General features: G+C 38.4%; 1 protein-coding gene across 1 annotated transcript in view; it reads left to right on the top strand.

Moving 5' to 3' along the window:
* Nucleotides 1–14,019, top strand: part of IGF2R (insulin like growth factor 2 receptor) — a 56,393-nt gene extending 42,374 nt beyond the window's left edge. The window contains exons 34-48 of the mRNA XM_059467648.1: nucleotides 812–1,074; nucleotides 2,687–2,899; nucleotides 3,838–3,987; nucleotides 4,640–4,801; nucleotides 5,288–5,489; nucleotides 5,877–6,023; nucleotides 6,156–6,390; nucleotides 7,363–7,499; nucleotides 8,017–8,131; nucleotides 9,000–9,146; nucleotides 9,567–9,751; nucleotides 10,126–10,312; nucleotides 11,080–11,244; nucleotides 11,847–11,916; nucleotides 12,336–14,019. Coding sequence (XP_059323631.1) covers nucleotides 812–1,074; nucleotides 2,687–2,899; nucleotides 3,838–3,987; nucleotides 4,640–4,801; nucleotides 5,288–5,489; nucleotides 5,877–6,023; nucleotides 6,156–6,390; nucleotides 7,363–7,499; nucleotides 8,017–8,131; nucleotides 9,000–9,146; nucleotides 9,567–9,751; nucleotides 10,126–10,312; nucleotides 11,080–11,244; nucleotides 11,847–11,916; nucleotides 12,336–12,737 — 2,780 coding nt within the window. The 3' untranslated portion in view covers nucleotides 12,738–14,019. The remainder of the gene's footprint in view (nucleotides 1–811; nucleotides 1,075–2,686; nucleotides 2,900–3,837; nucleotides 3,988–4,639; nucleotides 4,802–5,287; nucleotides 5,490–5,876; nucleotides 6,024–6,155; nucleotides 6,391–7,362; nucleotides 7,500–8,016; nucleotides 8,132–8,999; nucleotides 9,147–9,566; nucleotides 9,752–10,125; nucleotides 10,313–11,079; nucleotides 11,245–11,846; nucleotides 11,917–12,335) is intronic.
* The last annotated feature ends 372 nt before the right edge of the window (nucleotides 14,020–14,391 follow it).

A 14,391-nucleotide genomic window follows, 5' to 3' on the forward strand; every position in this document is an offset into this window, starting at 1 on the left:
CATATATTTTTACCCAACACCATTCACATGGGCTCACTTCAAGTCCCAGTCCCTTTATTTCCTAATGAATGGACATGAAGGCAGGAATGTAGTTGCTTCTACTGCATGTCTTTAATGCTGTGATAATGGAAACATTACAGTCTTCCAGCTAAAGTGAACTTTATAGTGATGCATTGCCGTAATATGTCTACACTGGGCTTTGTGTCTGTACTTCAAAGCTTTGCCCATCCTCTTTCTAGCTTTGTTTTGTTCTTGGTGCTTCTGAAACATCAGTGGAAGTTAAATTTCTGCTTAATAAACTAGTTTTATAGCTGCTTAATTGCAGGTTGAATTACTAGCTCTTCTGTCAAATTGAATAAGAAATAATACTTAAGCATCTTAAATGCTAAAATAGGAATATTGCTTGTTGAGAAAATTATTTTTGTGAAGTTAAAGAAAATATTGGATTGATTTGGTTTTTAAGAGGCATCTTAAGAAAATATATTAATCTGTCTGACATTTTGTATTAATTGCTTGGTTTTCAGAGATGTGATAACCAAACACTGCTCTGTAGCTGCTTAAGCATGTATAGATGCAATACATTCAGCTGGTTGATGAGTAAAGGAAATATTTGGTCTTTGTATCAGTGCAGTTCAGCTCAGTTTAATTGCAACTGGATTCTGGATTCTGTGGCAAAGCCATTCTTTATTAGAAAAATTAAAGTGATGATACAGTCTTACTGTTCCTTCTGTTTATGTTGTATGGTGCAGTTTTTGAAGGCAGTTGCATCAGACTTGATCTGTTTTCTTAATTTTTCTTTTTTCCATTTTAGCTGTCTGCATCACAAGTGGCCAAAAACCAGTTAATGCTGGAAAACAGAGTAAAACTTTAAGTTATGAAGATCAGGTGTTAAAGCTTGTCTATGAAGATGGAGATCCTTGCCCTGCAGACCCTGCACTGAAGCATAAAAGCTATTTTAGCTTTGTATGCAAGTCTGATGCTGGAGATGAGAGCCGGCCTGTTTTTGTGTCTTTTGATGAGCAGACATGCACTAGTTACTTCTCTTGGCATACTTCCTTGGCTTGTGAAGAAGAGGTGAGAATCACTTTTGCAGAAAATGCTCATGGGACTTAAAATCTCTGAGGGGGGGTAGATATAATAGCAGTATATTTTAAATTCCTTGAGGGAAAGATTTCTTCCTGTAGTACAGAACCCAAGTTCATGTCGGAGTTCTTGAATGCTTTCCTTACTAACATTTAAACAGGGGTGAGCAATACTTGACAAACTCCTTCTGAGTGTGTTGAGCCAAGTTAAAACTTCTAACACTTGAGAATAACCCCTTTGTGGAGCCTCCTTAGCTGCTTTTCTGTACAGTTCAAACCAAAGCCATAGGGTGTCATGTTGGGAAGCAGTGGTGAAGATCCTCCAGTGCAGCAGGCCAGCAGAGCTGAGGTTGACTGGAGGAAGGATAACATCTTTGTGCATGGGGATGGTCTTTGTTTCTGGGCAGGTGACTAGAGGCCAGGCAAGTGCATGATCAGTTTGCCTGGTGCAAAACCCGATAAACCTTGACAGAGTGAATTTAGAGTCAGCTTCTGATGAACAGCACGTGCTGTAACAACATAATCTGGTCGGATTAGTTGAACTGGTGTTCCAGACAATGCATTGAGGTAGTCTTTAGTTAATTTTAGCTATTTAAAAATGACCAGTAGAGGATGGGTGCATGGAGTAGAAGGCCAAACAAACTATTGGAGGAGTTTAGATCTTTTCTTAATACCTGATATTTTCTTTTGTGAATCTGCCTAATAATTCTTTTTGCTGCTTTAATTACCTCTAGTGTACCATCATTCTCTGCAACAAGAGAAGAGAGAGAGTTTTTCCTCCCTGTCACTGTTTCTACAATACTGCAATAGCTCTCACTTCCATTTAGAAAAAAAGATGTTCCAATTTTTCTTTCACCAACAGGAACTGTCACATTCTCTCCTTCAGCTGCACACAGTTCTGGTTTCCCTTCAGTAATACGTACCATGCTGCAATACAAATCAACAATACCCAACCCCAATGTTCTCTAGCCTGTTAATTCCATTGGTGATCTATAGTGACATTCTGATCCCTTTATTCACAGTGACCCAAGCTATTTCAGTGTGATGATATCTAGGTAGTGACAATGATTATTTGTCCTGAATTTTAATGGTAATTGTATTAGTTGCTTCTTTTCCATCATCTAAAGAAGAATAGATTTCTCAAATTCCTCATAGACTCTCAGTAGGTTTATGCAGGTTAAGAGTGTGTGAAATTGGTTCTGAGGAAAGGTAGTACTCAAGCCATCAACTGCAATACACTGACTTTACATTATTATAATGTTATAACCAGGCTTGTTTGTTGGAGGTGGTGTGGATGAGGAGAGGAAGGCATGGGGCCTGATCTGGTGAAGTCATAGTGACTATGTATGCTGGTGTATGTGTGCCAGAGCTTTGTCTTGGTGTTGTTCTGATAGGGATTTCATTCCATAAGAATGTTTAAATGATCAAGGTTTTTCATATGGTGCTTAGTATCTATAGATGAGCAAAAATGATAACAAATTCTTTACTTACATTTGAAACTTTTAAATGTAGCCATGCTTCTGGCCCCAGAAAGGATAAGATGTTTTTCAATTAATCAAAGCTAGTAATAAAAGAATAAGAGCAATAAATGTATTTTCTTGTAGGTGAAGTGCTCAGTGATGAATGGCAGTTCCATTATTGACCTGTCTGCTCTGATCCATCGCACTGGCTATTATGAAGCATTTGTGGATGAAGATATTACAGATGTTTCTCCAGACTTCTACATCAACATTTGTGAGCCTCTCAATCCCATCAAAGATGTCAATTGCCCACCTGGATCAGCTGTTTGCATGGTTCCTGTTAATGCATCACCAATAGTAAGTACTATGCCAAGAATCACTGAAACGTGCATTTCCTTAATAGTTTAATATAGTATCCCTGCCTAGAGACCTGATTTGAACCAGAGGGTTGACAGTGGATTAAAGAAATGGAATGCAGAATTAAAACCTCCTCTGCAAAGTTCCCTTTTATTGCTTTTCCCTATGAAGAAGTATTTTCCTATACTGAACCCCATTGGTTTTTTTTGGATGTCAGAAGATTAAATACAGTGATAAATCTAAAAATTGCTGCAGAGAATTTTTTTTCATGTAGCGGAAAAGAATTTGTGTACCCAAATTCTGTGTGCCAAATGTGGACACTGGGAAGCAGAATGTCTTAGCCATTCTATGGCTCAATTGATCTTGTGATAGCCTGTTGCAATTGGAAGCAGTTCTAGATGCTAGTATACTTCAAAATGCATTTAGGTCTTTCATGTAAGAACTTGACAGCTACATAAGTAGCAAGCCTGTTACAGAGGATTGACTAACTTGTCTGCATCATTACCTTGAGAGATCTAGGTTTTTTCTTTTGAGGACATGTTTGCAAGCTCTTGAAGATAGATGCAAAAAAGCTGTGATTGTTTTCGACGAATTTCCATAGTCATGTAGGGACCTTATTCCATTGTTAATGCTATTTTTAAGTGATGTTGTGATAATTTGGCATATTGATGTAAAGAAGAATCTACCTCTAAGAGGCAGAAACTCCTTGGCTTTTGTCTAGCTCAGTGAAAAACTGTTATGAGTTGCTCCACTTATGTTTTGTTAGGATTGAAATGTAATGGCTGTTCTTTGAGTATAGATTGCAAGTTTTTGGAAGTGTAGTAGTTGTGCTCCTGTGTAAACCAAATAGATGAATCTGAATTGATCTGAATCTCTGGGCTGATCTGGAATCTAGATGTGTCCTGTAATTCTATTAATACATATTTTTGCTTGTGTAGGATATTGGTCGTGTTACTGAACCTCCCCAGTTCAATAAAGCAACAAATGAAGTTTACATCACTTACAACAGCACTACTCCTTGTCATATAAACAATGGATTGAACTATACTTCTATTATTGTGTTTCACTGTGGCCAAGGAACTGGTCTGGTAAGACATCTATTCAACTTAGGTTGATATTGGAATGTAATGGAAAGTGGGTAGTAACCAGTGTTAGCTTTGTTTAAAACTAAGTCAAGGGTTTGTTTCTCTAATGTATGGATGGACTCGCTCCAAGAAGTATAATATTAATTTTCTTGACTGGCTAAAATTTTATTGAGGGCATGAACTTTAAGCTTGAGAGTAACAGATTCTGATGATTTCAAGCATCAGATTGCACAGAAGTAATGTAATGATAACTTATTGCTGGCACTAAACTTAATGCTGTATTGCACCTCATTTAGATCCTAAAGTTTGTACTTGTACCTCAAGCTAACACAAGAATCAGTGTAACCTTACAGGTATTACTCTGAAGTGTTCCCCCTATGCGGTAACATTTTCTATAAATGTTACCGCATAGGGGGAACTCACACACAACTTTAAAAATTTGCAATTAGTTTCTTGTGTTTTTATTTTGTGTCAACACCTGGACACTAAATTGAGCTTGCATGATGATGTGAATCTAGTGCTTCTTGAATTTTTTTAATGCTTCAACAAACTGTAAGGAAGCACTGGGATTAAATACTGGGGAATTGGGAAAGTGCAGAGACAACAGCAAACTCTCCAAAAATTAAATGTATCTTCCTGTGTTCTTTGGTAACAGGGTAAGCCAAAGATGATAAGGAAAGTTGACTGCACGTTTGTGTTTGAGTGGGAAACTCCACTTGTGTGTCCTGATAAAGTGAAAACTTTGGGCTGCTCTGTGATTGATGAACAGCTACATTATACATTTAACCTGACCAGCCTTTCTGGAAGATCATTTGAGGTAATGCCTTCTTGTGGTGTGACGTTTATTTATTTTTTTATTCATAATAACCTATTGCTATCAATATTTTAAAACTGCAGGAAGGTTTTCTTTTAAGCATTCTGTGTGAGAAAAAGCTGAAATGTTCTGTGGTCAGTATTGATACTTGTTTGGCTTCTGACAGAGGGAATAATGTTAGAGAGTATAACATTTTAATGTTTTCAAGAGTGAAGTTAATGGACACAGTGAGGGGTAAAGGAATGAGAAATCTTCACCTTTGACAGAATCTTGGATGAGAAAGCAGGTCTGGTGAACATATTTTATCTGTGATCCTTTGTGCTTTATCTGCACCTTTGTCATATTAAGGAATGCCAGACTTGAAAAATTAGTTATCTCTTCCTTCTGCAGTATGCAAATGCTGCCTGAGGCTTGGTTTTATGAAACACTCATGTGGTTTTCTAAGTACTGACTCTAGACTTGCTGTGATGCTTCTGATTGTCTACACAGGTATTTTCTGGATCCAACAATTACCACATTGGTGTGTGCAGCGTGGGCTTGCCCCAGGGAAAATGCAGAGATGGGGCAGTGTGTCTGACATCTAAAAGTGGTGTGTCATCTTTTGGAAACATAAAGGAAATGAGAATGGACTATAGCCACCAGGATGAGACAGTCATCTTGCAATACACAGGAGGTGATCGGTGCCCTCCAGGTGAGATCCAAGCAGGCCCATTCTTTATGTTGAAAATATTTTTCCCTTAAAACAGGAGGTTTTGTTGTGACAGGAAGAAGCAACCTAGATTTTACATACAGCAATAGAAACATGCAGTTTTGCTAAATCACAAGCATCATATTAATCTGCAACATCAACATGTATCTCCTTGGAAGAGACAGTGCAACTTTTCTGTAGGGATGATTGTAGCTAATTGTATACTACATCTGGTTTTCTAATCGGGTTTAAATTCCGTGTTTCAGTATTTCTGTTGTCTGCCACTGACCTTTCTTTAGCATTGAAGTACAGGCTTTGAATAAGGTTCTGAATACAGATATGCCTCTGTTCTACTGAGTGTAGTTATGAGATTATACCTTTCCTTCTCAGTGACTGACAAGGGAGAGCTCTGTGTGTTCCCCTTCAAGTACAAAGGGAAGACCTATGAGGAGTGTATTACAGAAGGGAGGAATAAGCCATGGTGTGCTACAACTGAAAACTACCAGGGAGATGACAAGTGGGGATTCTGTAGTAGCAGTAAGTACTTCCTATACTTTATGTACAAGGGTGTTAGCTAACACAGAGATTTATCTGCACTAAAATCCATATATGCCTGCAAACCTCCTGTAAAATACGCCTTTTCTTTTTTTCCAATCTTTCTGCTTATAGCAACTGCAAAAAGGGAATCTACCATTATCTTTACATGTGATGAAAATGCTGGTGTTGGGAGCCCATACCTTCTCAGTGAGACTCTTGGTTGTGCTGTGACATTTGAATGGAAGACTCAAGCTGTTTGTCCTCCCAAGAAAATGGAGTGCAAGTTTGTCCAAAAACACAGAACATATGACTTGAGAATGCTCTCTTCCCTGACAGGATCATGGATCTTTTTCCACAATGGGAACTCGTGAGTATTGAGCAATTCACAGGGAGCAGCTTACTTATCAATAAAGTTGCAATGTGGCATAGAATTTCTATTTAGTCCCTGCTCAGTGCCTTAAACCAGTCAGTGCTTAACACTTCATATAAATGAAAAAAAACTGAGAAAGGAACCCATTTTATCGGAAGGGACTGAGTAAGCATGTTCTTCATTCTCACCCTCTCCCTCTATTGGTAACCCTTTTTAAAGGATGAATACGTCTAAACTAAAAGCTATTTAAAAACCTTATATTTAAACTGCTATCTTAAAAATGTAATTTTGTTGTTGAAATGCTGGTTTTTTTTATTCTTAAACTTGTTGAAGAAAAATCTTAATTACTTAGTTGCTTTCTTTTGACTCAAATGTACAACTTACTTTGTGATGTTTTACTGGGGCTTTTCACCCATATTCCTCAATGTATTAGCATAGTGGAAAATATGAATGTGAGGAAGTCATCAACCTCTCCAGCCTCCCTCCTCCAGCTAGGAAATAGAAATGAACTGGCAAGGATGACAGCATCTAATTCTAAACTTATGATAAACTGTGGGGTAGCAAAATGTTTCATTCACCACCTTGCCAGCAGTTCTCTGCTCTAACATGTCTGAGCTGGTATAACTCTGAGGAGATGCTGAATTTAGGGTAGTACTATAACTTTTGTAAATGAAAAAACTTCAGGATATTTCTTCACTCTTCCAATTTCTAGTCTGGACCTAGGTCAAAATGTACCAGATTAGTCACTGTTAATGAGCAGTTTTATTTTTTGCACAGTCTTTTACTTGAAAATGATAGTTAGAAGACATCTGCCAAACCTTAGTACATGTTTTAGTCTGTCAGCTAATTTGAGATTTAGTTTGTTGCAGCCTGTCTAGCTTCCCACAAAGACTATAAAGTTTGTGTAGCACTTCTTCAGTTTAGCCTAAAAGAATTTTAAAGAAGTTTTGTCTTCCATGCTCTGTATAGGTACTATGTGAACCTCTGTCAGAGAGTACATGAGGGACCCATGGGCTGTCCTGAAAGAGCCAGTATTTGCAGGAAAAGCTACAATGGAGATGTCCAAGTTCTTGGACTTGTTCATACACAGAAGCTGAATGTGACAGGTAGGGTTACTTTTTCTTCCTGTGGAGAGCTAGAGGTTAAAGGTTTAAATCTTACAGCCTGGCTGCAGTAGTTTTTAAATTATGCTGAAGCTTTTATTTTGAAATATTTTATCAGTGAATCTTCTGTTTAAAAATGAAACCAAATGTGATGTTTAAGGCATGAGAAAACATTGAAGCAATTAAACAGTGTTGTCATTAACGCTTTAAGAAATTAATTATCTATCTGAATATCAAGAAACCCTCTCATTACAGTGAGGTTACCCAAGCACTGGCACAGGCTGTCTAAGGAGGTTTTGGAGTTTGCTACCTTGGATGTATTCAAAGGCTGTCTGGACATAGTCCTGGTCAGCTGGCCCCAAGTGACCCCACTTGAGCCGGGGGTTTGGACCAGATGACCTCCAGGGATCCCTTCCACCCTCAGCTAATCTGTGATTCTATAGTTGTGAAAGGGCAAAGGAGCAAAGGAAATTTCTGACAGCTGCTTACAAAAACTTTTTGTCACCTTTTTTTCTTCTAGGTGATACAGTATATATTAGTTATTCCAGTGGGCAAGAATGTAGGAAAAATAAGAAAGTAACAACAATTATAGAACTGAAATGTGCAAGAACAGTTGGCATGCCCATGCTGCAGAGGTGAGTAATAAATTTACATACCTTCATGGCTGATTTGTACCTCTCTAGTAAACCCTTAAATCTCGAGACAGGAACTCTCTGCTCTGTTGGACAGTCTCAAAAATAATCCATGGTCTTGCAAGGCATAGGGTCTTGTGGAGTTTGTGCAATTGTTAATTTTCATAAACATAATATTTTTTATTTATCCTAAAATTTCTGGGAAAAAATTTAAGCTTCTGAATTAGATCTGACAATGGCTTGGATGCTGTTGTTTTCAGTGCCAGTAGCCAGTGTCATTGTACAACCACTCTAACCTCTGTCCAAAATCCATTTATTAAAGAACATTATTAAAGAACAATCTATAGGTAAGTGATTGAGCAAATAAAGCATAGGTTATTTCTGCCTCAATACAGTGTATTTAACCAGAAGCTCTCTAAAATAAGGTATATATACATGATCACAAATACTAAGAAAACTTAAGGACTTTTGCTTCATGGCCAGAACCAGGGCATTAGCTTATACCTCTTGTCCTGCTTAAATAAAAGGCAGGTTTAACGTGCTGCAGAAAAGCAGCCTGATGTGTTTGCTAGCTGAAATATATCCATAAAACCCTTTGATACACTGTGGGAATTCTGGAATTTTCAGTAGGAAGTCCAGGTGCAGCCAAGTCTTCTAAAATCATGAAACTGCAGAAAAATCCAAGGTAATTCTTCAGGTAGTTTGTTTTTTTGAGTGCTGCTTGACTATTTTAGCTTACTCTAGGTATGATACTTAGGCAGGACAGGAATAACCCAAACATGTGGGTTTGCAGTTGTCTTTTCCTTTTCTCAGGGTGCTAAAAACTTGTTACTCTTTCCTGGAATCATCAGCTTTATCTTTTATTTGGTAGGTTTGATGAAGAAAACTGTGCTTACTACATCACGTGGGACACACGTGCAGCTTGTGCTGTGAAGCAGCAGGAGGTAGAGGTGGTGAATGGAACAGTCATTAATCCTGCAACTGGGAAAAACTTTTCTTTAGGAGATGTTTATTCCAAGTGAGTAAAAAACCCCCAAACAAACCCCAAAACAGCAGAATGGTAGAACTAGTTACCTTTCTGGAGAAGATTACTAAACTGTGCTGTTTATCATAGCTGCAGAGCACACCAGGTTGTTCTCACAGTCAGTAGGGTGTATGAGCCACTGAATCACATTTTGGTCTTCATACTCTCTTAGATGGGCAGTATAACTGGAAAAATCTGCTTTCTGTGCTTGCAAAGGATTATCTTTATGCTAAATATAATCCTTATTTCTACTTCAAGGAGGAATCCACAGTCCTGCATCTTTTCTGGTTGCTGAATCACACTCAGCATTCTCTGAATCAACCAGTGATAGCATCTACCACTGCTGCCAGTCTTGGGAATAACCCCAACCTGTGAATTTAGACTTAAGAATGGATTTTTCCTGTGTTTCCTCAGGTTGTACACAGCTTCTGGTGATGTAAGGACAAATGGTGATAAATATGTGTATCAAATTCAACTTTCTGGTATAACAAACTCAAGTTCCGCAGAATGCTTTGGAGCCAACATCTGCCAGGTGAAAACCAATGAGCGGCGCATTCGGAGAGTTGGTTCTGCTAGAAATGCCAAGTACTACGTTGATGGTAAGTATGTGTTCACCAGACACAATTGCTTGATACTCTGTGAATTGCTTCAGCAAAAAATGATTCTTGGTTGACAACGTCTATGCTAATCCATTTCTGTAAAGCTATTGAAAGTCTGTCTAGCATAATTTAGATTTCTTCTTTTTTTTTCTTTTTTTTTTTTGCTGTGTAAGCTCAGTTGCAAATATGGCTTTAATAGGGGTTAGGGCTTGACACTTGAAGACAGAAAGAATTGAAGTTAGAAGACTTTGATCTCCTGTTTTCATCTGTGCTCATACTGCAATGATTTCCTTTAGCTAGCTACTTTTTTTTCCAGGGTCTAGTGTTTACAGATTGTTCTCAAGGATGTAAACTATTTTTTCTTCTCATTGTAGATGATGATTTGGATGTCATATTTTCATCTGACTCCAGATGTGGTAAAGATAAAACAAAGTTTGTGTCTTCAACCATTTTCTTCCACTGCAATCCAGAAGCGAAGGAAGGCATCCCTGAATTCCTTCATGAGACAGCAGATTGCCAGTATTTATTTACCTGGTACACATCTGCTGTGTGTCCATTAATGTGAGTAGATAACTGTTTCCTGAAAGCAGCTTCTGTCAGCACTTCTCAGTGAAAGGCTCTTTTGTATTTATTTGTCACAGTGATTGGGAAAAGGGGAAAAGCTAAAAAAGGAGTAGGCTTATAGATAAATTGATGATCATGTATGCAGCATTTGGGCACATGACTACTGAATTAAAGCTTGCCAAACTGATCTGGACTTACAGCTGGAGAGGCACAATGAAATTAATGTAATTGTTTTCCCTAAGTAAAAGCTACTATAGCTGACAGAACATGCTATTTCATGTTACTGAGAGGAGCAAACAGTTTGTGGGTGAGATGTTTGGTCCCCCTTGCCTTACTGTCTGGAAAACTTTAAAGCTGTGACAAAGACTGGCCTTCCCCTCTATCTGCCCACTTCTTTAACCTGGAATGGAAAATCATTACAGGTTTTTCAGGAGCAATGAAGCATTTCTGCAATTAAATATGATCAGCTAATCTACTGATTAGTGAGGGGACAGTGTTAAAAGGGGAGTGTGTCTGTATCTAGGTGCTTGCAATGTTCTTGACAGGTAGGTAGCCTCACTGTGAAAAATGGAGTGACTACTTCTGGAAGTGTTTCCTTTCTGGCTGCTAGCTTGAAAGCACAGGCAAACTCCCCTAAATTGAGTTGGTGCAGTTGTTAGATGGGAATGACAGGATGGCGTGGCATGTCTTCTTTTAATCTGATGTTTCTAATCCAGTTTAAAAAATTTATCAATAGACCTTATCTTTTCAATTTCCATTGCTAGATCAACCAATGATCCAGGAAACAATCAGCAGCAGACAGATGAGGAGACCCAAATACATAAAGGTCTTTCAAGGAGAAGCCAGGCTGTTGGTGCTGTGCTTAGTGTCCTCCTGGTTGTTCTCACTGCGTGTCTCATAATCTTGCTGTTCTACAAAAAAGAGAGGAGGTAAGAAATTATTCAGAGGCTTTAGAATTTTCTTTGTCAGGACTCTGTTTTCTGCCAGAAATAAAAGGAAAATGGTGAACTTCAGAGATTTGAGTTCTGTTTTTCAGTTGGCAGGATCAGCTGTCAAACTGCTGGTTCCTTCAAATTCTCCATTACTGTCTGAAGGCCCATGTAAAGAGGGCTGGGGTGTAAAACTGAGTTGGTCTCTTGTGGGCAGCTGCTAATTAAGGAGCATAAAACACAATGACAATATTGTTAGTATTTGGTATCCCTCCACTTTCATGGAGTCAGACTAGATCCATACAACAATGTCAGGGAAAAAGTGCAAGTCCTGCTGTTCCTCTGCTTTCCAGCTGACTTTTGGGGTTTTTCCCTTAAATGTGAAGGCTGGAGGGGTTTCAGTACAGTCAGCCTGAAGCTGTAGCAAGGGGGAAGATGTACATTATCCCAGACTGGATTTTGATATAGTGGTTCAGGGTCAGTGTGATAGTTTGTAGCTCATTTGCTGACATGCTTTATGTTGATGGTAAAATTCCAGAAGAAAAGTGAGGGCTAATAAGTGGATATAGTGTTCCTAATGTAGTATTCTTTCCTTTGTTTAGGGAAATCGTAATAAACAAGATAACAAACTGCTGCAGAAGATCATCTGGTGTTTCTTACAAATACACAAAGGTAATACAGTGACAAAATCAAATTTGTTTCTTGTCAAGTTTTCATAATAAGATGATTTTGTTAATAAATAAATAATCCCCTCAATTCCTAACTCCTTTAGTGCATGGAAACCATATGGTGTGGCATCAGGAAAGCCACATAGCTGATTTGTATATATATATATTTATATTGTGAAATGGGAAAGGAAGATGGAGTTGAGGAAATGAAGAGCAGTCCATAAATGACCAAATAACATGTCAATGTACAAGAAGAGAGCCAAGTCTGTTTCAGCACGGTGGAAAGTGATGCTCTTGCAGTGTTTACCCTCACAGCTGCCTTAAACCAAGGCCGTGCATGTTGGGGGGTTTGACGTCTGGGGAGATCAATGTGTGTGTCGATCTGGAGTGGCAGATGCATTCTCCGCTTTTCTTTTCTTGCAGATAAGCAGTGAAGAAGAAGCTAATGAGAATGAGACAGAGTGGCTTATGGAGGAAGTTGCAGCACCAAATCCAAGAACAGCCAAAGGAGGACAGGAGAATGGTCACGTTGCTACCAAGTCTGTTACATCCAAAGCCCTTACCTCTCTCCATGTGGATGACCTGGACAGTGAGGATGAAGTGTTAACCATTCCAGATGTAAAGATTCAAATAGGAAGAGGACTAGACAAGAGCAAGCACCCACAAAAGAAGCCACACAATTTTGGCAGTGATAACAAATCTTATTTACTGAATGGAGGGAAGGAAACAAAAGCAATAGCAAAGCCAGGCCAGCATCAGGCACAGAACTCTACAAATACAGCATCGTTTCATGATGATAGTGATGAGGACTTGTTGAATATTTAATAACCCTTCTTGTGCCTAATCAAATATATATAGAGAGATTATATATAACAGGACAACATTTCCAACCAAATACGAGGACTTCAGCCTGAAAGATTTTTCTGAATTTTGCCTTTAACAAGAAACCATTGAAAAGGGAAGAAGAGAAAGATTTCTTGATTGTTTACAATGATCTGTTCAGTAATGACTGGATTTCTGACATCCAGTTGGCTGAGTTAGTTGACTCTCTCTAGCCAGGACACTTTTTTTTTTAAGTCTCAGCATAGATGTTAAATGCTTGCTCAAAAAAGAGAAACCTTTGAAGGGAAAAGATTAAGGCTTAATGAAGCCCCTGGCTTCTGAGACTCAAGTTATCCGACTACTATCGTTTTAACTCCTTGTATTTATTGATCCTCACTACTCAGGTTTGCTTAATAGTAACTTGTTCTTCCTGCCGGCAGGGTATTCTTCTATGGGCTCACCCATTGTGAGACAAGGAAAAGTGTAACTTTTGTGTGTTGGGATGATTTGATGTAAATTTTGGAACTGGTCTAATTTATCCTGTAAATTTGAATATCCATTCTAATTTAAACAGATCATTGGTTCAGAGGTGTGGACTAAAAGGTACAATTCTGTATAGCTTTAGCCTGAAATGGTTGCTGTTCTTCGCATGGTATTTTATTTTTTTTTGGTACTGGTTATATGACTGACTTCATCAGTATTTGCCTAAGCAGCTGACAAGCACCCAAAGAGTTTTTTTTTTCCTTGATAATGGCTGGACTAGGCCAACTGCACAGAGAGCCAGACTCTTCAAGAACATAGAGGCAGAGTTCGTATAATACAGTCTGCACTACCCAGTTTGTCATCATAAAGAAAAACCCAAGGACTAGAGGAGCCCTAGTCTGCATAATGCCTCTCTCTGGTATTAATTTCAAGAAAATAAATCTGGGCCAATATTTTCTGATAACCTAATTTGTAGTCTGTATGCTATGATCCTGGCCATGGTCATTAATTTGAAATGTTGCTGGTAATAAATGCAAGTCAGTTTTTCTCTAGCAGTCTTGCTCCTCTCCAGGTGTTTCCTAAATGAAATTATGGACAATATTAGGGTTTCAAAGCATTGTACAAGAACATGCATTGGTCAGAATTTTTGAAACTTTTTGTTGTTCCTTTTGGCTGGCTTATTCAGTTTCAACAATGGTTTCTTTTTATAAAAACTCCATTTTGAATCAAAATAGTGTAATATAAAGTATTCAGCAATTTCAATAAAAGATATGAAGTGGGTATTCCAAATCCCACATCTCAAGTCTGGAATCTTTCTTGCACTATTCTGTATGCTGCTCACCAGCCTGGTGAGGCCCTTTCCTGCTGTGATGGCTAATAGCTCAATCATGTCACTCAAAATGAGAACCAGTGTTTGATGACAAGGATCAGAATATATAGACAGGCCCTGGTGGGTGTGTTCTTTCTTTAATCAGGCTTGGGTGTTCCTCTTGTATTGCTACAAGTGTAGCTGTGAGTCAGTTTGGCTTAAGCATCTTCTCAAATTTAAATCAGAATTTTCATATTTATAATTAGGAGAACTTGGTGAAGTGAGAGGCTTGATGATGTATTTTTAATTCCGTCTGTTATCATTACAACAGTTCTCTCAATGCATGTCAGAGGGTGCTGCTTCCCT

This window comes from Ammospiza nelsoni, chromosome 3 (genome assembly GCF_027579445.1).
Source record: "Ammospiza nelsoni isolate bAmmNel1 chromosome 3, bAmmNel1.pri, whole genome shotgun sequence".
Taxonomy (NCBI): domain Eukaryota; kingdom Metazoa; phylum Chordata; class Aves; order Passeriformes; family Passerellidae; genus Ammospiza; species Ammospiza nelsoni.